The 24465-nt window shown below is 42.1% G+C and overlaps 1 protein-coding gene across 3 annotated transcripts in view; it reads right to left on the bottom strand.

Annotated features, from left to right (window-relative positions):
• Positions 1-214: 214 nt before the first annotated feature.
• sik3 (SIK family kinase 3) overlaps positions 215-24465 on the bottom strand; it is a 28871-nt gene continuing 4620 nt past the window's right edge. Inside the window, exons 2-25 of one of the 3 annotated variants that reach the window (XM_051129682.1) lie at positions 18743-18859; positions 18589-18652; positions 18337-18498; positions 18139-18263; positions 17453-17576; positions 14009-14127; positions 13804-13914; positions 13573-13704; positions 13116-13190; positions 12891-13000; positions 11509-11659; positions 11279-11431; positions 10584-10657; positions 9966-10091; positions 7936-8077; positions 7737-7856; positions 5781-5842; positions 5584-5693; positions 5232-5505; positions 3667-4391; positions 3299-3441; positions 3079-3208; positions 2869-2999; positions 215-1624 (exon numbers count right to left, since the gene is read on the bottom strand). In XM_051129682.1, the coding sequence (XP_050985639.1) occupies positions 2878-2999; positions 3079-3208; positions 3299-3441; positions 3667-4391; positions 5232-5505; positions 5584-5693; positions 5781-5842; positions 7737-7856; positions 7936-8077; positions 9966-10091; positions 10584-10657; positions 11279-11431; positions 11509-11659; positions 12891-13000; positions 13116-13190; positions 13573-13704; positions 13804-13914; positions 14009-14127; positions 17453-17576; positions 18139-18263; positions 18337-18498; positions 18589-18652; positions 18743-18859 (3471 nt within the window). In that variant the 3' untranslated portion in view covers positions 215-1624; positions 2869-2877. Of the gene's footprint in view, positions 1625-2868; positions 3000-3078; positions 3209-3298; positions 3442-3666; positions 4392-5231; positions 5506-5555; positions 5694-5780; positions 5843-7736; positions 7857-7935; positions 8078-9965; positions 10092-10583; positions 10658-11278; positions 11432-11508; positions 11660-12890; positions 13001-13115; positions 13191-13572; positions 13705-13803; positions 13915-14008; positions 14128-17452; positions 17577-18138; positions 18264-18336; positions 18499-18588; positions 18653-18742; positions 18860-24465 lie in introns of all 3 variants that reach the window. The other 2 variants (XM_051129684.1, XM_051129683.1) reach the window with 2 other exon arrangements.

Raw genomic sequence — 24465 nt, 5'->3', positions numbered from 1 at the left:
ACAGAATAAACAGGAAAATAACTGTTTACAGGCTGCTTCAGTTTGGGGCTGTCAAGCAGCTGCAGTCGTGTGAGTGACACTAGCAGAGCATTAAGGTGTTTCAGGTGTTGCTCTGGATCTCCAGCTCCAGCACCGCAGTGTGATCATCAGATTCCGCGGCACTGCCGCCCCCTGCTGGACGCGCTCTGAAAGAACACTCGCACACACAGCTCGGTCATATTCATTTCTTTATTTATATATATTTATTATTTCTCTCAGTTTGTTTGGAATCTTTTTTTTTTAACCATTGTTGCACTTTAGTATTTTTTCCAAAAAACATAAAGCCAAAAAAAAACAAACAAAAGGAACAGAGGAAAAGGACAAAGCTCTATAAAGGAAAAGAGGGAGGAGCGTGACATGATGGACAGACGGAGGATGATGATGATGATGATGGCGGTTCTCTTCATCACAGACTCGCACGCGCCCGTCTCTCCTCAGACGATCACATGACAGTTATTGGATTGGTCGGACCGAAGACGAAACGGCGGCAGAAATCGTCCAATCACAGCGCTGGATGAAACGGAGTGGCGTCTGGCCGCTAAACTCCGAGAGAGACGTGAAACGAAGCGCCCGTCCGTCCGTCCGTCCGCCCGCCTGTGCGTTTGGCTAAAAACATCGACGTGACTTCAGAACAGAAATGAAACGGCAAAATCAACAATATACAAAAGCTTTTCCAACAACATCCACAAAAAAGAACCGATAAAGCTCCGAAACAGAAGTGAAGAGCGTCTGCGAGCAGCACGGGATCCGTCGAACTCCCCGCGGCGCACCGGTCCTCGGACGGACGGACGGACGGACGGACGGAATGAAGGAGGAGAACGAGAAACGGGGAGGAAGAGGAGCAAAACAGAAACGAAAGTCACAAAAACCGAAAGTGCAAAAATCACTGTGAGGAAACAAACGCAGCTGTTCTCTTGCAACATAGAACGCTTTTAATAATAATCGTCATTCTTTTAATAATGTCATAACCATAAAACGTCTTTTACAGAAAACAAGAACAATAATGATCATAATTCCTACAGAACATTAGCCATAAAAATGCGTTAAAAATAAAAAACAGAAGTGAAGAAAGTCGAGAGCGAGTGAGAGTCGGCCGTCCCGGCGGAAGGGGTCGATCGTGACGTCACGGCCCGACCGGAATGATCCGCCGCGGCGCAGCGGACGGGACGCGACGCCCACCGCAGCGCAGGCTTCACGTGAAATACTTTGGGTTTGTGGCGTTTGGTAATGACGTCTCTTCGTGTGTGTGTGTGTGTGTGTTTGTGTGTGTGTGCGCGCGCGCGCACGCGCGTTTACGTAAGACTCTGTGTTTGCCTTGCACATCGGAGTGCGCGAGAGCGCTGCTATGGCAACGGTAGGAGGGGTTTCGGGTGCGGGAGGGGCGGATGATTATTGGGCTGCAGCAGACGGGCGGCACTCGCCCCAGCCAATCAGAGACGCTCCCGGCGGCGCGGAAGAGGAAGCCGAGAGCTCCGCCCACTGCGTGCAGGCCACACCCACGACACCCCGACAGACAGACGATGAGGATTTGGCATGACAGCACAACACAGCAGACGGATATGAGCTTTATACAGCAAATACACCCCTGAGAGAGAGAAAAAAAGACAAGTTACAGAGCGAACCATCCACTGTATGAATTACAGAAGGTTATTTCACGATAAACCGTGCGTAAGTGCGGGACTCTACGCTACTGGTCAGGTCACACGCTGACTGTGTTTACATGCACCCTCATAATACGATTTTAGTGAGATTTAGACAATACTGCGATTGAACTTTACCTCGTGTAAACACAATACTGCAATCTGATGTGATTAAGCTCATAATCAGTCAAATATGCTGATCATAACTGCAATAAACAGGCATGTTTACACCTTAATCGCATTTGCTCAAACGTACACGGATGACGCACGTTTTTCACACAACTCCGTCAATGAACTCTGTGACATTCTGAGGATTAAGAACCATCCAATGTCCATGAAAATGTGTTTTGAGCTCATTTATGCGGTGCATTGGTATATGTGAAAAACAGCACGACGCGAAGCCCTTCAGCTGTTGTAAATTCACTGTAAACCACAGCTTCACGTGGTTTATTGCTTTTATAAAATGGTTATTTCATATACACAGTAAGGCTTCACAAAACCAAACAGAGCAAATAAAGTGTAATGATAGAAATAAAAACATTCTTCCGCCGAACAATGTAGTTCCTCAGAAACGGTTGTGGTTGCCGAGCAACACACACAGACGTAAACAAAGGTGTATGTTTGTAGAGTAATCGGGGCTCTGCGCTTTTCTTTTTTTCTAACATTATTAAAAGGATCTCATCTTTTATCAAAATTACATTTTTTGAGCTTCTTAAAAAAATTCAAATTAAAACAACAGAATAAGTTACCAATCAAATGAAATCAGTATTAACAAAATTTGTACTACAGAGGTGCACAGAAGAACACAAAAGTGGCTTGTAGGTGTATTTTCAGATGTTTAATGAGGCTCAGTAGTTTAGATATAAAATTAGTTTCAAATATAAAATTTTGAATACAGAAATATTAAATTATTTAAATAACTGAAAAAAAACTATATTTTAAAAATATAATATATATATATATATATATATATATATATATATATATATATAAAACTGCCAGTAGAAACCCTTTGAAGCGCAAATACAAATATGCTGATGGGGTCAGTCGCACCGCTGCTCTGAAATATTTTTTCATAGTTGCGCGCATAATCATATTATTGGAGCACATGTAAACATAGTCATTATATCCTTATATAATAACATATTTAATAATATAAAGGCGTCACATGCGTGTGTGTGTGTGGTACCTGTGTTCATTAGACCCCGGCCTGTTCCACGCTGTACTGCAGATCTGGGGTTTTGTAGCTTAGCAGCATGTCACTGGTGCAGGAGGACGGGTAACACGCGGCGGGGTGAACGTCTGCCTCCACGTCACACGCTAAACACACACAACACCGTCAGTGAGCGTAAGCGTGTGTGTGTGAGTGTGTGCGTGCCTGTAGTGTGCGTTTACACACCTGACGCCTCCCTCTGCTGCAGCTGCTGGCTTCCTGTCAGAGACGATTGGCTGAGAATGTCCGACATGCGGGCGGAGCTTAGCGCCTTCCCAGCCAATAAGCTCATTCCAGACATGGGCTCCGCCTGCTCCTACAAGAGAAGAGGTCAAGAGGTCAGTGCTAGAGCTGCGTCACACTCTCACACACACATTCACTCGCTCTCACACACTCATGGACTTACGTAAGCATCGTCGCAGGTCTGGATGGTGTGATGTCGCTGTAATGATCCTCGCGGTCTGTAGGCGTCTCCCTGCGCGGCGCGTGAGCCGTAACCGTTATGATCTCCCTCCATCACCCGACAGTCCGCGGCATCAGCACACGCCTCTGAGACACAACAGGACACACAAGACATAAGCGTGAGACACATTCTACACCAGCAGCAGCGCAAATCAAACAAAACATCAGAAAAATGTTATTTTGTTTGCATTGCAACATTATTTTCAAGCACATTAATCCACAAAACTATTCCATCTCATGATTTAAACTTCCATACAATCATGCCAGTAAAATACTTTAAGAAACGAGAGTAAATTGTGAGAGTGTGTGTACCTCTGGTTGCCGTGGTGCCGCGCATGTAGGCGTGTCTATGCGTGGGGGAGGAGTATGGGGGCGTGCTGCCGTGGGGCGGAGCCAGCAGCTCGTGCGTCTCGGCGCAGGAGGCGGCGGCTTTGGCCAGCAGGCCCTCGTGATAGGCCGGCATCTCGTCCTCCTCCATGCTTTCCGAGTGAGGGAGGGGTGGGGCGGGGCACTCGGGCGGGGTCCTGATTTGGAGCAGGTGATGATAGTGCTGCGTGGGCGGGGCTTGCGGAGGGGCGGGCTCTAAGCTCTCGGCAGCTTGGCCCAGTTGCTGCAGCAGCAGCATCTCTCCGTAGTCCTGTGGGTTTGCGGGCGTGGCCGAGGCGGCGGAGGGCGGGGCCGGGCGGGTACTCTGGCGTTTGAGCAGCGCGGCGAGGTCTTGCGGAGGCAGGCGTGGGTCGGCGTGTCCCGTGAGCGAGTGCCGCGGCGAGAGGAGGCCCTGCAGGGTGGGCGTGACGTGCTGCTGGGCCTGCCGGTACTCGAGCGGCGTGGGCGAGAGCAGAGCCTGCTGCAGCGCAGACGGACTGCCGTAACCCACCGCCGCCGCGCCCTGATAGCCCTCCAGCCCCGGCACCTTCAGGGACGCCCCCTGCAGGTAGGGGTTGTAGGTGCCGATGACGCCGCTCACACCGGCCTCGCCGAACATGTGCGGGTTAAACTGCTCGTACGTGGAAGTGTGGAAGCGACTCAAACTGCGACTGCAACACAATCAAACACACGAGCAGGACTGTGAGATAACAGAACCTAATTAGCATAACAACACCTCCTACTATCACTATGTGGGCGGAGTTTGGTCCAATCTGACTCCCCCCCTCTAACACAAGTCAACATGAAACAGTTATGTAATGTAGGGCTGTCAAATGAAAATGAAATGTTTTGAATATTTGTCGAAAAAACACCATTTCAGTAAAAGTTTTTAAACTTCAAGTTCAATCTGTAAAACTTTAAATGTTCCATGCTGATTTTTACTGTAAATTTGACAGATTTTTTCTTTGTTTACACTGAATGTTGATTTCATGTTGACTTCAAAATACTGATATCAAAACTGCGTTAATGTTTTGACGCTGATCCAGCGGTTCTCAACACTGTTCCTGGTGAAGCGTTCAGTGTTGTGAATCACTGCGCTCATCTAATAACAGATCTAATGATCATCCTGTCTCAAATGCACTGGAGATCAGATGTAATGCGGTGTGATCTCCAGCGAACGCGACACAGGACGCTCATCTACTGCTAGCACTGGACTCCACCAGCACGTCTCAAAGTACCTCAAAGGGCCGGCGGTCAGTCGTCTGGACCGATATACTGTCGTCTGGGAGAATCTCTCAATATTTACACAAATCATTTCCACAACAGATTCATTGACATCATCTACTAGCACTAGACATGCTGAACTGCATTGAAATGAACATAAACAGCACTGATTCAAAATGAAAATAAGATTGAAACTACAAAGCCATTTGAAAAAGAAGAGCACAAAACAAACGAAACGAACAGAACGATCGTGACGTGAGAGAGCGTTTCGGCGGCGCTCGCGTCACCTGTGAGTCTCCGCGTTATCGGCGCTCAGCTGCTTCCCCAGAACTCTGTGAGACGGCGTCGCCAGGAAAGCCTGCCGCTGCCCGAGCTCCACCTCCTGCACCTGAATGGTCACCTGCTGCTGCTGCGGGAGGGTCTGCGCCAGTGTTCGGGCGGAGCCTGGCGGAGGCTGCTGATTGGGCAGCGCCATGCGGGGGAGGCTGGTGGGGGGAGGGCTGGCGCTGGGAGACTGGTAGAGGGCGGAGCCATGCTGAAACTGAACCGCAGACGGCCCGCCTGTGGGAGGAGTTTAACACGTCAACGTCACGAGACACTCTATTACTCACACATCGGCTCCTGCGGAACGACACCGACCGTGCGCCTGCATCATCCCCTGACTCCCCGGAGGAGGACTCTGATTGGCTGGCCTGAAGAGGTGGTTGTTGGGATGCGTAGGAGGAGGACTGGAGGGCTGAATACGCAACCTGAGAGAGACAGACGCACAGCGATATGTGTGTGTTTCAGTGAGAGAGAGCATAAGTATGAATGTGTGTGTGTGTGTGTGTGTTTACCTCTGTAGCTGGTATGTAAGGTGACTGCTGGGCTGGTTTTCTCCATGTCCCAAAGACAGGGCCTGCAACAGGAAGTCAGCATGGTCAAATCTCAGTTACAGTCAAGAATGTGTGTGTTTATTTAACTGCTCTTCAATCAGCAGTTCTCAACCTTTTTGTCTCTATTATCCATCACAGTATTCATAGACTCATTCGTTTTCTCTGGTTCGTCTGCTGTAATGATGATTACTAAGAGTTTTCTATGGAAGCCTGTTTCTGCCACTGAAATTGTTTTTAAAAAGGTAACTACACTTCAGGATTCCAGCAGATTTAAGAGCCGATGGTTGTTCAGGGTTTCTGCTCTTTACGACCAATCAATCTGCATTAGTTTTCCACTCATTCATGATGCACTGGGTCAGGATTTTAAATTACAATTTCAATTACGACCCAATAAAAAATTTATAGCTGGGAATTACTAGAAAAATTTGTGTTTGTTATTTAAATGCCCATGGTGTTTTATTCATTTAAATAACTTTTCCAGGTCTAGCAATCAGACTTTTACAATGCGGCATCCTTATATATCCTGGCATTCAGGACTGTGAGAATCCTCGTTGTTTAAAAATAAAACGTTTAGGGAGTGACTCGTCTAGACGATCTAGAAATATCGAGATTTCTGTTTGTTCTAAATCATCATAAGTCAGCTTGAGAAGTTTGCAGAGGCCCCTAATGGATCCTAGACAGAACCCACTAATTTATGGAGAAAACGTCAGAAGTGAGTTACATGTGACAAAACCTGCCTTTGGTGACGTCCTCATTTAGAAAAGCAATTCATTAAGTAACTGTCTTTTGCAATGGGTTCAGTGCGTGTAGTTATTATTATTATCTATTCGAAAACAACAGAACCACATGTGCGTTTACATTCAGTGAATGTGTGTCAGATCAGGGTTATTACAGTAAACAAATCATAAAAAATCTTTTAACATTCATGTTAAATTAAATGAACTTCAGCTGAAATTAAATATTAAAAAACTTCAACTTGTTTCAGCTAGAACATCTCACTTTCATTTAGTTTAATCTGATGTACTAAAGTAACTACAACTGATATACACACACACACAACATAATGACAAACATATTAAATAGAAAAGTAAATTCTATTCAGAAGTCCACTTCCAGAACAACAATTTACAGATGACCCTAACTTCGCCCTGAGTTTGAACTTCCAAAATGTAGTTTAAATGCAGCTTCAAAGGCTCTAAATGATCCCAGCTGAGAAAGAAGGGTCTTATCTAGCGAAACGACTGGTTATTTTTGAAACAAACTGGCAACTGCTATACTTTTTAACCTCAAATGCTTGTCTTGTCTAGCTCTGTGATGCACATGCGATCTCTGTGTAATCCGGGTCAATACAGTTAGTGTATGTCGAAAAAACTCCCATCTCATTTTGTCCTCCAACTTCAAAATCGTCCTTTATCGCTGTTTTACCTTTTTTTGTTAAGGGTGTTTGATCTTCTTTGCATGTTTACTTAAATGTAAACACCAGGTCGGTACGTGAATTTTGAAGTTGGGGAAGAAAATGAGACGGGAGTTTTTTGACAAACCCTAACTGTATTGACCCGGATTACACAGAATTCACATGCGCTTTGCAGAGAATAGACAAGAAGAGCGTTTGAGGTTAAAAATTATATAAATTGTCAATTTTTGCTTAGACAATAGCTGATTGTTTCGCTAGATAAGACCCTTCTTCCTCGGCTGGGATCGTTTAGAGCCTTTGAAGCCGCATTTAAACTACACTTTGACGTTCAAACTTGGGGCACCATAGAAGTCCATTATATGGAGAACATTCCTGAAATCCTGAAAAAACAATTTCTTATCGATTGAAGACAGAAAGACATGAACATCTTGGATAACAAGGGGGTGAGTACATTATCTGTAATTTTTGGTTCTGGAAGTGAACTTCTTTAAACAGTGTCAGACCTGTATTTGCTGGTGTAGGATCTGCTGTTCTTGCTGGTAGAGGACGTGCTGTTGCTGCGTGTGCTCCATCAGCCGCTCGTCCTGCGGAGCCGCGTACATCTTCTGAAGCTGCTCGCACTCCTGCACACAAACACACGTCACTGACCGACCGCACGCGTCACACGACGAGCTTCGCGCGCGCGTTTTTGCGCGTCAGTACCTGTTTGAGCTGTCGGATCAGGCTGTTGTTCTCCAGCTGGGTCTTGAACGCTTGGATGGTGGCGGCTCCATCAGAGAAGCGTCTGACGGGAGAGAAGCGCTCCATCGGCAGGTGAAGAGTGTTACAGTCCTTATACGACGACCTGAGACACACAAACGCTCTTCATTAATGACCGAGCCGATACGGTGCTAACGTCATGCTGGAATACAGACAGACACAATCTCCCAAATCACACTTAAAAACCTGTCAAATCAACATCGACATCAGAGTGCTGCTTTAGCTCTGCATGTGCAAACAACACAATTAACTGGTTTAATTTCATTTCTAAACACTTCTGAATTCATGCAGTGAAACAGAAGAGCACAACACTTAAACATGGAAACACGTCTCAGATTTGAGCGATTCTCTGCTGAGCTTCATAACCTCATGGAGTGGAAACGCTTTTAAATTCACATTAATTCAAGCTGAATGAAGCAGAAGTGACATCAACATCTTCAACATCTGACCACATTCAGTATTTCACTGTGATCGTAGCCAGAGGTCAAACCTATCATCACGAGGTCAGGGGTCACCGAGAGTCTCTGTCCATCAGCGGTGTTTATTTGCTGCAGTGCAGTGGCGCTCTGATCATCCCGTGTGTGTCCAGCAGGGGGCGCAGCGACCTCACACTGCACTTCCTCAGCAGACAGGAAGAGACGCTCTTCATGTTGTCAGTCCTCTCAGGGTTTCAGCGCTTTCAATTACTTTTTGCATACAAATACATATATACATTTACATTTAGCTTGAAATATAGTCATTGTATGGAAAAAGTACCAAACAGAATCAAACACTAAGCATTATGTTCTAGATCTGTGTGCCGGACAACACAAAATTGTCAAGCTCCAAATATTAAGTCAATAAAAATAACAAATAAATACATAAATTGTTTATAATAATAATACAATATATGGTCATTTAACCCTATAAAGACCTTAAGTTATTACCATGATCAAACTTTACTTTTAAACCTGTTTCACACTCAATCTACTCCATGCCTTCTGTCGTCTGATTGATAGTTTAGAGGGGGTTTTTTTATCCAGTTAAAGCTCTTATTAGTCTAATCGTACAAATGTGTGTTTTTGCTGTCAAATCTTGACTGATTTTTATCAAGTAAACGTCAGAATAACTGCAGTCATTTCCAGATAAACACTTACTGGACTGTAGCAGCTTGGCTTTACTTGATTTTCCATGAATCATTTTGTAGAAAAATCAGTGAGTGTGAAATCTGATCATTAGGATCTTTTGAGGAATGCCTCCAAAGCCTCCAAACATCTCACATCGTTTGAGGAATGTTTATTTATTCATCATCACTGTATGTTTGAATCATTTCAGTCTCATCTTACGAAGACATTATTAGAGATACAGAGTGAACACTCATATTTAGATCATTTTTTATGTCAGTATCTGCTCTACTGTTATAACGATTTCATTGATTTACATTATAAGCAGCAGAATTTCATCGTAGAAATCTGCAGCAAGTTGCATTTTTTTTCTCAGTTTCTGAATAAAAAACAGCCATGAAAGACTGATGATCAGAAACGATACAGAACATTACACATACTTCAGATTTTGTTTCAGAAAAAATTCTATTATTTCGTATGTCAGGCTTTACAGGGTAAAAGGGAAAAAGGATCAAATGCTGCCATTAAACATTCACTCACTTCCAGATCATATACAAAGAAAATAAAAATAAAAAATAAATAAAAATAAAAAATTGAAGGACAAGAATTGAATAATAATAATAATAATAATAATAATAATAAAAACAATAAAAAAAAACAATAGTAATTAATAAAAAGCAGCCCATTTGACACTGATATCTTATTTGTCCAGTGTCCGGTGTGACCATCAGCACAAACACTGAGCAACTCCAGTGCGCTCATATTCTACAGTGTGTGTGTGTGTGTGTGTGTGTGTGTGTGTGTGTGTGTGTGTGATGTGAGTGTGTGATGTGTGTATAAGTGAGTGTGTGTGTGTGTTTCAGCCCTCACCGGCAGTGCTGTTCGGGGCTCCAGCCCCTCTGCCGGGCTCTCTGCGTGTCTGCCGAGAGCTCGCTGACCGCGTGACCGGGACCCGTGCCGTGTGTCGTGTGCCGCTTGGAACTGTTCGCCAAATACCTGGACCACAGGAAGCAGCACGGATCAGTGCTCTGATTGGCCGCCCCCAGCCTCCAGAGGGCCACACATCCAATCGGCACACAGAATCGGAGCGGCTCCGCGCGGCGCTCCGTTTAGCAAAGCGATTAGACAAAAGCAAAGCCACAGAAGGGAAGTTTGCCGTCGTTCGGCACGAGAGAGAGAGGTCAGAGGTCACTTTAGTAGCACTTTAGAGGAGGAACTCTGGAGGATTTAGAGTCGTTTTAGAAAGTGATGCTGATGGACAGACAGAGACAGAGAGAGACGCCCAGAGCTCAAAGCAGCGCTGCAGTGTTTAGTGTGTCACCGACAGAGACCCGCAACTCCCAGCGCAGCACAGCAGCTCATACACACACACACACACACACACACACACACACACTCCTCCAACACCCGTGTGTGCAGCTGCACAGGAGTCTGTGTTGGATTTAGATCAGGAAACACCAGCGCCTGCATGCAAACACACTGCCCTACCTCTGAACCGCCTCTGGATCCGGTTCGGCGTCGGACCCCTCCTCATCCACCGGAGCCACGTCCAGGATCGGATGCTGACAAACACACAGAGACTCACGTCAGAACTCACACTCTGCTTCTGTCAGACCCCACCTTCTGATTTCTGGATTTAGTCTATCTTCATTTTAATGGACCAATATTGATTTGTAAACTTATATTCTGTGTTGTTTTCAGCTGATAAATGCTTTGATAAATATATGCACTATACTACATATTCATTATATTGCATTCATATTTATTATGGTGAGACACTGCAGGTGAATAGGGTAAAAAATAACTAGACCAATGTTAAAATGTTAGATTTAAATATGAAAATTAGGCATTATTTAATGAAATGTACACTAACTTGCATACATTTCTATAAACACCGGATGATGTCAGTTTCAAAATTCTTGTTTAATTCTTTTGACATACTGAAGTCCAACAGAGGGAATTTGGATTATCTGATTTTTGTCACTCCAGAATTCAGAAAATATTTAGAACAGACAGAAAACCATACTTTTTCACAATTTTTGGGGAATAAAATGTTTATATAACCAAGCAAATTATATATGAAGAAATCCCTTGGTAAAAACCTTAAGGATAGACAGGAATAAAATGTAAAGTTTGAAGTGCAGACAGCCTTTAAAAATTGTGGGATTGTGGGATTGTCTCACCGGGCTGGTGACCAGCGGCGACTGACCGCGCGGCCTCTTCAACAGCTGCTGCGCGTGAAGCTGAATGTTGGCTCCGCCGTCAGACGCCCGGCGGCCCAGAGGACCCATGCCGTTCAGCAGCTGCAGGGTGGGAGGCTGCAGGAGAGACTGTTCCTGCACACACGGACGGACAGGATGTCAGGTGATCTCAGTGTCAGGAGTGTGTTTGTTTGTGTGTCTGTGTGCTTTACCTTGTACTCCAGCTGCTGCGTGGGCTGCAGGTTCGGGGTGGGCATCAGATGCATCTGCGCCATGGTGGGAACCAGCGGAGGGAAGGGCGGCTGAGGGGCCACACGCGGAAACCCAGGCGCCAGTTTCTGGAGATCCTCCTGAATCTCAGTCCTGACAAACACAAGGGTGGGAGGGGTTTAGAGACAACTGGGAGGAGCTTAAATTATGTGAGTGGGGTTTATGATGAAGTTCACTGGACTAGTCAAGTGGGAGGGGTTTTCAGTGACCTGGGAGGGTCTTGAGTTAGGTGGGAGGGGTTAGAGTTTTTTAGAAGGGGTTTGCATTGGAAGGAGCAGGGTTCCTACCCATTTTCCATTTCAATACTTTTCCAGAATCAAATTTCCAAATCTCTCAGCATATTTTCAGACCATATTTAACATAAATGGTTCATAGAGCAACATTACATGCACACGAAAAACTTTTTTGTGCCCTCGAGAAACCATTCACATGCGCATAGGAATTTTTTGCATGCTTATGCATTACAATTTCTAGATTTATATAACCTATTTCCTTTGTGCATTGCTATGAATAAAACAAGAGCATGGATGCACATGAATTAACAGATCTACTTGCTCAAAACTGGACTTTTCTTATTGTGTTGCTACTAATATCAAGGCATAATGTCCAATTTTTACACATCCTCTGTGGCGGCAAAGAAACCATCACACGAAATTGGCTGATGACCTGAGTCTAGAACTGGTACTGTAAAAAGTCATTAAATTTGTCTCTCATTTCAAGGTCTTGGGTCTCTTTAACACATACCTTGTGGAGACCAAGAAACCACACCGCGAAATGGGGCAATAGGTGGATCAGTGTGCACTATATGCTAAGTTAAATGGTTTCTCGTGCGCACATTAAAGTCTGTATATTTTATATTTTTGCAAAGATCCCTGAGGCTGTAAAATACGGTGCTAAGAATATTGTGAGAACAAAATGCTTATAAACTGCAGTTTACATAATCAAAAAATGCCTATTCGACAATCACTAAAGAATCACTAAACAGCTGCCATGAAATCTCACGTCTTGTAAAATAAATGTATTAATTTATTATTATTAAATTTAAAAGTCTGGAAACACAAATATTTTTCCATACTTTGCTTTCTTTTTTCCATACTTCAATCAAATTCCATACTTTCCATACTTTTCCGAACACCATAGGAACCCTGGAGGAGTGGTTTAGAGTGAACTGGGATAGACCAGTTAGGTGGGAGGAGCTTATAGTGAATTAGGAGGAGCTTTAGTTAGGTGGGAGGAGTTTATGGTAAACTGGGCGGGACTTGTTAGGTCATAACTCAAATAAAAGGGCAGGAGAAACAGAAGCACTGGCTGTGATGAGCGGTACCTGGGGTCAGGTACACCGACTGTGTGGCGCCTCATGGACAGGTATCGGGCCATCGCCTCTGGACTGGGCTCTTCTCCCTCATCGCTGTCCAGAGCCATCGTCCCGTCCGTCTGAAACACACACACAAAAACTATCCGTCCTGATATCCTCACACTCATCCACTGTACATCAGAATGGTTTATTGTGCTGGTGAGAGCAGAGAGCTGAAAGCAGCACCACACTCACCTCAACGATCTGATTCTCTGGGTTTATGAGCTGAACCTGCGGTACCGTCATACTGACGGCAGCGTTACTCTGATCCTGCAGGACACACACAAACATACGTGATGAAGCAGATCAACCATCAGCTCTCAAACACACAGTTAGATCTTCATCTAGTTTCAGCCTTTTTGTTTTTAAATCAGATCCAAATTCAGGCTGCTCTGAATGAAACGAATCCCTGTTGTAAGTGATTTCAGAGCAAAAACGTGAAAAAAAAAAAAGACTATCAGAAGGCTAAAAAACACTGCATGACATAACCAGGATCCTCTAACAACCCCACAATCCCCTTCCTCTAAAATCATCATAAGTTCTGCAGAAGCCCACGGCTCTGCTTTCATACAGTATGTAAATGAAGCACTCCGGAGCTCATGCATATTCCCCTCATCGGGAATCAAAGGTTGCTAACGGTAACGGCACACACCTGCAAGGCGTTGAGCGGGTAGAGGGGGCGGGGCGTGGGCGGAGCCAGACACAGGTTCTTGTGCCGCTTGAGTTTGTCAGTCAGCAGACTGTAGGTGGCGCTGTAGTGATCGTACGAGTCCGCGTGCAGAGACTGAGAGGAGAAACCACCACACAAATGTTTCAGAAGAGCCCACTGGAATAAAGCATACGCATATGTGTGTGTGTGTGTGTGTGTGTGTGTGTGTGTTACCTGTAATGTCCGCTCGCGGTCAAAGCCCATCTCTGACATGGCCATCAACACCTGCTCGTTAATTAACTCCGTTTCTCTCTCCACCTTCACCTGCTCACATTCTGCTATCAGCTGACAGAGATACAGGCAAATCAGCAACATTTCTACACATCGTAAGGTCTAAGAAACGCAAAGATCACGTGTGTGTATAGTGTAAGTGACTGACTCTGTCAAACTCAGGGTCGGGGTCTCCTTGTCTCATCCACTTGTTCTTGCAGATCTGCTCCATTGAAAGCCGTCGACTGGGTTCCAGAACCAGCATGTGTCTGATCAGATACTCACAGTCTGAAACGCACACAAACACACATCAGTCATGCAGACATCGAGTATGTGTGTGTGTGAGAGAATGAGTGAACGTGAGTGTGCGAGAGTGAGTATGAGTGTGTGTGTAAGAGAGAGAGTGAGTAACGGTGCGTTCAAGTCACGTCGGACAGAACGTATTTACGAGTTGAACACACATGAACGCCACAAAGTTGTTATTACGAGTGGGAAATTCAAAATCTTCTTTAAGCCCCGAGTTTCTGAGCTGGGGACGTCCGTAAAAAAACGTGTCGGATGCTGTGGACGCATCCAAAGACGACAGATATGCAGCGTCTTCACTGACCATAAATTTGTTGAAATTAATAAAATGATTATTTTTTGTAATGTACAATAAAACTGTTACATATACAGAATATTACTGTATAATTACCATAGAACGTATAATGATGCAGTTTACATCACCTTCATAAATTTAATAAAAACAGAATAAAAAGCAAAAATACAAGGATACACATTCTTTATTCGTCATTTTCCAGATGCAGAGTTTAAAAAAATCATTGAATTTTATGTAGAAAAGGTAAATCACCATCTTGTTTTGACCAAAGTGGCCTGACGTCATAATGACGACTTTTCAACTCATAAGTACGAATGTCCCAGGAGGACTTGAAGGCAGCATAAGTGTGTGAGAGAGAGTAAGAATGCGAGTAGGGACGGGTATCGTTGAGGTTTTATTAACATTTTCTTGAGATCGTGTTAATACATTGGATAAACTGTGTTTGAGTGAATACTTTCGTTTGACATTTGGACGCACACCCGAAGCCCAAAGTGTATTTTGCTTGTCTGTTTTGGAGCACGCACACAATTCAGCTGGGGGAACATGTGCTTTCAACGTTTTATCAAACATGTCCCACAATTTATCAACAATAAAGGCTGTATTTTACAACTGTGCCGATTCTAACGTTAAGTTTGGGTTTTACAGAGGAACGAATGCGCACTGCTGTGAAAGTACAGAAGTTAAAAGAATAGTTTTACTTCATTTCTTCTTTTTTATGAACCTTGGAAGCCAACGTCGAAATCAACAATAAAATTAGCTTAATATTACACCCACAGGCCAAAAGTGTAAGCAGACATTTGATTGTTTGGTTCTGTCCTCTATCACCACAGTTCAACAGGGCGTTCATGTGGAGCGCTCCGTAGCTCCTCTGCGTGAGCGTGATCTCTCTACTGAAATTACGAATAGCAAAAATGCATCCTAGACAAATGTCCTAGTATTATTGCATATAAAAACAGCTGGCGACTGCATAGAAGTTGCAAAATAATGTATATATAGCAATAATAAATGTGTATTTTCTTAATTTCTCCAGTACCGACAGCAGAACCATTAACGTCAGAGCTTATCGATACTCCGGTCTTTCATTATTTAGCCCGGGACCGATTAAAAACCGGGTTTCGGGACCCATCCCTGAATGTGAGTGTGCACGAGTGAGCACGTGAGTGTGTGTCTGTCAGAGAAAGTAAGCATGTGTGAAGTCTGTGCACAAGAGAGTGCATGTGAGTTATGCTGGATACCAGTGTTGGGGAAAGTTACTTTTAAAAGTAATGCATTACAATTTTGCGTTACTCCTTAAAAAAAAAGTAACTAATTATGTTACTTAGTTACTTTTTATGGAAAATAATGTGTTACGTTACTTTTGTGTTTCTTTTTAAATCTGGGCAGGGCTTGCTTGTTTGTTTTTAATATAAAAACTTTGATTTTTAGCCCTTTCACACAAAAAAGTGAAATAAATAAGCCTAAGGCTGAAGGAAAAGTAAATTCACATCTGTACAGTAGAACTGCAGGAGAAGGAAGTTCAACACACTTCAGCAAAGAGGAAAAAAAAAAAAAAACACAAAACCAGTCATAAGGGTCAATTTTTCAAAACTGATGATGTATATCATCTGAAAGCTGAATAAATAAGCTTCATCCATTGATGTATGGTTTGTTATGATAGGACAATATTTGGCCAAGACACAACTATTTGGAAATCTGGAATCTGAGGGTGCAAAAACAAAACAAAAAAAACAAAAAAAAACCAAATCAAAATACTGAGAAAATCGGCTTTAAAGTTGTCGAAATGATTACGTAACTTGCGCTGCTGGGTACACACCACAAGATAATCAGGCTGATTTTGGGCAGATTTCTCCCCTTCTGACAAACTTAGGTAATGTCCTGATTATCTTTGTTGTTCTAAAGATTATCAGATTTTCCTGTGAATGACTGAATCTGCTCAGAAGAACGTTGAAGGTGCTCCAATTGCAAATCGTATATATTCAACATCAGAAAGTGTGTATTTTTCATATGCATATTTGTGTTCCCCACTTCAGTTTGCAAATTGATATTGTTCAATAATAATAATAAAAAAAGCAATTTCTTCCTGCCTATCGTTCACCATGTTTATTTTAAAGTCTTATTTTTATTTTTATTCTCAAGTCTGGTTGAAAATCTGTTGGTGTGTGGTGTGCTGCCTTAGTCACATTGCGGCACACCACACACTACAGGAGCAAAACAGTTCAATCTAGGATTTTTTTGTCCTCATGATTGTGGTCTCTCACATTTTGAAGATTTTAAAAATCATTTAGTGTGTACGCAGCATTAGAATGTGTCAAAGTGTGTGTGAGCAGTTTTGGGGGTAACACATTACAAGTAACGCAAGTTATGTAATAATATTTTTTTCAAGTAACTAGTAAAGTAACGCATTACTTTGAAATTTCTAAGAAAATATTTGGGTTACTTTTTTTCCCCATTTATAGATTGACAAGTGTCCTGTGGGGAAATTGTGAGTAAACATGATGTTACTGTATTCTAGACTAAATGTGAACATGCATTAATTCATCTCACTCACAAAAACAGATTCAGTATTCCTCAAAATGAATAAAAACAGTGTATTGAAACCCTGCAATAATTAAATATGTTAAATAAAACGAATATCCTTTATGTATTTAATCCCATTTTATTAACCAGTGTCTTTGCTGCTGACCTTCACTGACGCAATTCAGCCGTACTAATAAGCAAAAATTACTTTAGATGAACTAACATTTGTGCTCCTGCATAAATGTACTTTTCTTTCAGAGGTGAATTCATTTCACTTTTACATTAGAATTGTTTTATATTAAAAACAAAGAAGCAAGCCCTGCCCAGATTTAAAAAGTAAAGTAACTAAGTAACTCAATTAGTTACTTTTTTAGGGAGTAACGCAAAATTGTAATGCATTACTTTTAAAAGTAACTTTCTCCAACACCGTGTGTGAGTATGAGAGAGTGTGTGTGATTGTGAGTTTACGTGAGTGCGAGCAGGAGTAAGTGTGAGTACCTGTGGACATGAAGAACGGGATCCGGAACTTTCCACTGAGGACTCGAGCGCGGAGGTTCTGTAAAGTGCTTCCATCAAACGGTAACGCGCCACAGACCAGGACATACAACACTACACCCAAACTCTACACAGAGAGAGAGAGAGAGAGAGAGAGAGAGAGAGAGAGAGAGAGAGAGAGAGAGAGAGAGAGAGAGAGAGAGAGAGAGAGAGAGAGAGAGAGAGAGAGAGAGAGAGAGAGAGAGAGAGAGAGGTTTACATCAGTCTCAGGTCGTCACACACTCTCATGCTCAATACTGGAGCTGATCACATGATCACTGCACATGTGTGTCTCTGCTGTAAATCTGCACACGACAGCAGGATTTAGAGCAGTGTTTGACTGACAGGTGAGTTGGCGGGTCTCTCGCTGTTGTCCAGGATGAATTAGTGTTCATGTGATGTGTATGTGAGATGTGTGTTGGTATCGACACAGATTTCATTTGATTCAATATTGATTCATTTGGAAATATTTCCGTTTTTCTTACAGAAAGTAAATCTCTCTCAACTAATAAACTATTCAGGGAATGCTGTCAGCTGGTGCATTAGATAAAATAAATGTAACAGTGTATACAAATACTGTATACAAAGATATAAATGATACAGCCTTAATGGGGCGGTGTACGTGAGGTCAGACAGACGCTGGATTTTACCCATATGTCCACTTTAGGTCCGTCGTACTCTTTCCCTTCGAAGAGCTCGGGCGCGGCGTACGGAGGACTGCCACACCACGTCTTCAGCAGCTGTCCTCGAGAAAACAGATTACTGAAGCCGAAATCTGAGGAGACAGAGAGACGCACGGGTCAAACACATCCATAAACACCCACAGACACAAACACAAACACACACACCTGCAATCTTGATGTTGAGATTGTGGTCCAGCAGCAGGTTTTCTGCCTTCAGGTCTCTGTGGACGATGTTCCTGCAGTGACAGAAATAAACCGCCGCTACGATCTGCTTGAACTTCCGCCGCGCGTCTTTCTCCGCCATTCTTCCGTGAGCCACGAGATGATCTGAGAAACGCACGGGAGGAGAAACCTGTTACAGACACGTTCAACAACGTTTAGGTGAACGGATTCGTCCGAATCAAAGTCGCTCCTCACCAAAGATCTCTCCTCCGCTGGCGTACTCGGTCACCAGATAGATCATCCGCTCCGTCTCCATCACCTGTCAAACACACACAGGCTCAGCCAATCAGATTCAAACAAACACAAACGACAGACCAATCAGCTGCGAGCGTGAGGGAGGGGGCGGGACCTGGTACAGGCGGATGATGTGAGGGTGTCGCAGCATCTTCATGATCTGAACCTCCCTGAAGATCTTCTTCAGATTCTCATCGTCCAGCTGAGTCTTATCCACGATCTTTATCGCAACCTGAACGACAGATCACAATAATATCAGCGTAAACACTAACGTGCTTCATTAGCATAAATACAGGTTGTTTACGGTTGCCAAGCAATGTGATGATCAAAGAGCATCTATGAATGAATTCATATAAAATTCAACTGATGTGCAGACACACGTGTGTGTGTGTGTGTGTGTGTGTGTGTGTGTGTCCAATCAGATCAATGGATTGTGTTTTATGTCAGAGAGACAGACAGTAAATCAGATGGAGGAGCAGCAGACAGCAGCGACTGTTCCAGTAACACTGACGCACAGTGTGTGTGTGTGTGTGTGTGTGTGTATTTTAAGCATGCGCTGCTATTAATATCACTGGATCCGCTCCAGCTACAGTGATGCAATCAGACTCCAGCTGACCCTGTGCGGCCTGAACAACATCTGGATACACACGCATACATACACACACACACACACACACACACACATATTTGCTGGTCGCAGGACTGGAGAACAGCAAGTTCTTTCTCATGCAAATGGGTCCAAAATAAGGAAACCAGCAGCAGCAGAAAAATCACAGACTCACAAAATCATCTCATGCTTCTAGTTTGTGTGTGTGTGAATTAGTGTTGTCACGATACCAAAACTTTGACTTCGATACGATACCTGACTAAAATATCACGATACTACTAGTGAACTGATACTACGAAAAAAAAACAGAACAACAGGAAAAGTAACTGAATAACAGACGATCAAAATGGAGATCATAGTGATTTTATCTGTTAAAACAAAGCATGTCATCCTCCTTTAAAAACAATTTATAAAATAATAATAATCACATGCCAGTGCCACTACACAGGATTATGGTGAACAACTGCTGATGCTACAGGTGTGTAGAGATCTTTGCTATATTGGTAAGTTATCTTAGAGGATAAAGACAAATCTTATTTCATGATATAGCAATAATATTTCACAATAACAATTTGTATCAAGACATAGTCATTTTTGTTATTTTATCTTTGTTATTAATAAGAAGAAGCTAGATGCAAGTAACAAACTAAAGGACAACCACAAAAAAAACAAGACACAAATGAAATAAAGCGGGCCCTATGAAATCTGTTTTATTTTTTCCTAAATTCCATTTTAATTTTTCTAGACTCTATTTTAATGGTTACATTTTAATGGTCTAATTAATTGAAATCATGAAACTTGCTGAATTTAACAGCAATTCATTACATAAATAAGAGAAATTACACGTTTTTAAGGCCCTATGAAATATGGGTAATAATTGTATTATTTTTCTCATATTCAGCTTTCTTTGTGAATCTCTCATTGATTTTCTGGGTTCTATTTTAATAGTTTCATTACATTAATAAAAGCATGTCTAATGAATTTATAAAGAATAATTCGATTTGAAATTTGATTAACTTATTGGATTAATTTATTAATTTATAGGCTATTTATTTATCTTTTTTTTTTCAGAAATACAGTGTTTCGTATTTACAATTCTCTGGTAAATAAATTCTGGTAAATATTTTTTTCTGGTAAATATTCCTTAAACATTGTTTTAATAATATTTTTATTAGTAGTGGGAGTGCTATCTTTACATTAAGTAATATATTCATATATTTCTGACTGTCAAGTTAAAAGTTTAGGTTTCTGTTCGTATATTATATGACGATAGTTTTCCGCAAAAGAAACGGTAAAATGCTGATGAAGTGAGTCTCAGAGCAGTTCTAGAGATGATGTTATTGTGTTCATATATTGATGCGGCAGAGACTGAAAACACAGCGAGCGTAACGTGTATGTGTGCAGTAAACAAAAATGCGCAGAAATGCAGAAATACGGCTCTTATTAAAATATATTCTTAAAGTACCAGTACTAGTAAAACGCAGAATCGTATCGTTTTTAAAAGCAGGGTATCACAATACTTTTTAAGTACTGGTATATTGTGCAACACTAGTGTGAATGTTCTGCAGAATATCCACAATGAAGTGACCAAATGAGATGAGATTCATCCACTGCATTATACAAAAATCACACATCAACACAATTATATCTAATATATAAAAGACACTGTACACATATATTGTGAACATATAATGTTTTCTTAATTTTTCTCCATATATGGTGCCCCAATTTTGAACTTCCAAAATGTAGTTTAAATGCGGCTTCAAACGATCACAAATGCGGTTGTAAACGATCCCAGCCGAGGAAGAAGGGTCTTATCTAGCGAAATGATCGGTTATTTTCATAAAAAAATTCTATTTAAATACTTTTTAATCTCAAACGCTCATTTCGTCTTTCTCTCCCTGAACTCTGTGTGTTCCAGTTCATGTCAGTTAGTGTATGTGGAAAAACTCCCATCTCATGTTCTCCCTCAACTTCAAAATCGTCCTATGTCGCTGTTTTACCTTTTTTGATCTTCTTTGCATGTTCACTTTGTAAACACTGTGTCGGTACTTCTGCAGCGATGTAGGATGATTTTGAAGTTGGAGGGGAAAATGAGATGGGAGTTTTTCAACATACTCTAACTGTACTCACCCGGATTACACAGAGATCACACAGAGCTAGACAAGATGAGCATTTGAGGTAAAAAAGTATAGAAATTAATTCATTTTCAACTGAAGAAAGAAAGACATGAACATGTTGGATGACAAGGGGGTGAGTACATTATCTGTGAATCTTCATTCTAGAAATGAACTAATCCTTTAACTAATGTTAACAAATGGAAGCTCATTACTGATAAATCCTTTCAGATCAGTTTCTCACACAACACTGGAAAAAACTAAAGAAGGTCAAAATGTTCAGAGATGATGAAAATGCATTACTACAGTCACTACAGACACACTGAACACACTCAATATGCAAACACACTCCATAAAACACAGAACTCAACTGATATCCTTACAACACACACACACTCCCTATCTGAGTGGACAGGACAGAGAGAGACAGAGAAAGGAAGCGCAGCGACATGATTCAGCACGCAGCACACAGGGATTATAGGCATGGCAACCGTGTGTGTGTGTGTGTGTGTGTGTGTGTGTGTGTGTGTGTGTGTTTTGCTGAGTAAGCGACTGTTTCCTGCACGCAGAACAAGACAGAGACAGAAGAATCATGTCAACACACACACACACACACACACACACACGCCGCATGTTTGCACTGCAGATGCTCTGATCTGTGCTGACGTCAGCGTGACACAGTTGGCCTGTTATTGACGTGACGTCTCATCAGCATCAGACGGAAGCTACAGAAGGACAAAACGCTGCAGCTGCGACACACCAAACACCTCACAATATCATCAGCACATATGATTCTGAGCACTATTTTCAATAAATGCTGCTCTTTTAAACTTTCTATTCATCTGTGAATCCCGTGAAAACAAAATGTATGACGTTTCCACAAAAATATTGTGCAGCACAACTGTTTTCAACATTGCTAATAATCAGAAATGTTTGTTGAGCAGCAAATCAGTATATTAGAATGATTTCTGCAGGATCATGTGACACTGAAGACTGGAGTAATGATGCTGACAATTCAGCTGCGCATCACAGAAATAAATTACAGTTTAACAGATATTCACATAGAAAACAGCTGATTTACATTAGAATAATATTTTACTATTTTACTGCATTTTTGATCGAATAAATGCAGCCCTGGTGAGCAGAAAACACCTTAAACATAACATCTTCTGAACACAGTGTATTTACTGGACTGTGATTGAATCATAACCCTGTCTGATGTACTGATGACCATAAGAATCACACAAACTCAAATGTAAATGTCTGGATGCATTACAGTAACAAGAATGAGATTCGTTTTGCATTTCGCTAATTAAATATAAGAGAAGAATGTGCCGAGTACAAAGACAACTGGAACTATACAAAAGATCATCTCATATTGTTTTCTCTTTTGTTTGCGATGAAAAATAAGCTGTTCATGTGAGCAATGACAAAAACGGATTCATCCAGAACTGACCATCACACACACACACGTTTGTTTTTGTGAATTGTGGGGACTTTCCATAGACTTCTATAGATTTTATACTGACCAAACGATATTGTCTGTCCCCTAACCCAACCCTAACCCTAAACCTAGCCCTCACAGAAAACATGTTTGCATCGTTACACTTTCAGATAAACATCATTTACTATTTTTAACAATTTTTTAACATTGTGGGGACCGCAGGCCAAAAATTTCAGGTTTTACTATCCTTGTGGGGACATTTGGTCCCCACAATGTAGCAAAAACAAGTACACACACACACACACAAATACACACACGTTTTATGGGGACATTCCATAGGCGTAATGGTTTTTATACTGTACAAACCATATTTTCTATCGCCCTACACTTAAACCTAGCCCTCACAGGAGACTGTGCACACTTTTACTTTCTCAAAAAAACTCCTTCTGCATGATTTATAAGCCTGTTTCCTCATGGGGACCTAAAAAATGTCCCCACAAGGTCAAAATTTACTGGTATTACTATCCCTGTGGGGACATTTGGTCCTCATAATGTGATAAATACCAGGTACGCACACACACACACCCCCACAGGCGGCACCTGTTATCTGACATCAGCCTGGATTAAGACACGGACAGAGACAGAAGAGAGAGAGAGAGAGAGAGAGAGAGACATTCCAGATGAGAGCAAGTCTTAGCATGTTAATTGGCTTACACAGCTGAGCGTCTGCACTCACACACGTCACTGCTGAACACACACACCATTCACACACAGACAGACAAACGGACACACAACTATCAGCACAGAGTCTGAGACACACTGATGTCTGAAGACACACACAAGCACCAATCACAGCTCGCTTCTGGATCACGTGACGGTCCTGATCTGAACTCTGACGCAGGATCCGGCCGCTGCTTTAGAGCAGGCGACTCTTCAGACTCTTCAGTGAATCGTCACTTCCTGATAAACTGCCACTAAATATCACTAAGAAAAGTAGGAGAAACAACTGAATATATCATCATAATTTTCACATGCAATAAATTACGTGCAATTCAGAGAGAGCAGACGAAACAATACATGTGGTCAATGCTTGTAATACAGCTCTTTAAGGCAATTACACAAAAATACTTTGACGGCAGACTTCGCTCAGGCATTTTAGAATAATCAGATGCTGTGCAATGAGATCAGTCTGCTAGTTAGTCAAATATCCCGTCCCAAAACACAGTCACATGACTGAGAAATTAATTCACAAAATGCGTTTTAAATCTTAATTATTCACATTAACCCTTTTCCACAAAACTCAAAAACCACCGCAAGTGAGCGTAAAAACTTTTTTGGCAAATTAAATGATTTTTTTCAGAATTTTGGTGTTTCCGTCACTCACTTCTGATGCGATAATTCAAAATGAGCATAAAAACAGGGTGATGGAAACACAGCTAGAGTTTGGAATAAAACCATTAGCAAACATTACAATCAGACCCGTTGTCAATCCGCCAGCGCTAAGAGCTGATGGATTCCAAACCCGTAAGACCTTCGTTCATCTTCAGAACACAAATTAGGATATATTTGATGAAATCCGAGAGATTCCTGACCCTCCATAGACAGCAATGGAACTGACACGTTTAAGGCCCAGAAAGGTAGTAGTGATATTATTAAAATAGTCCACGTGA

This window comes from Labeo rohita, chromosome 15 (assembly GCF_022985175.1).
Source record: "Labeo rohita strain BAU-BD-2019 chromosome 15, IGBB_LRoh.1.0, whole genome shotgun sequence".
Classification (NCBI taxonomy): domain Eukaryota; kingdom Metazoa; phylum Chordata; class Actinopteri; order Cypriniformes; family Cyprinidae; genus Labeo; species Labeo rohita.
The sequence above is the reverse complement of the archived record's forward strand: the minus strand, read 5'-3'. Positions and strand labels throughout refer to the sequence as shown.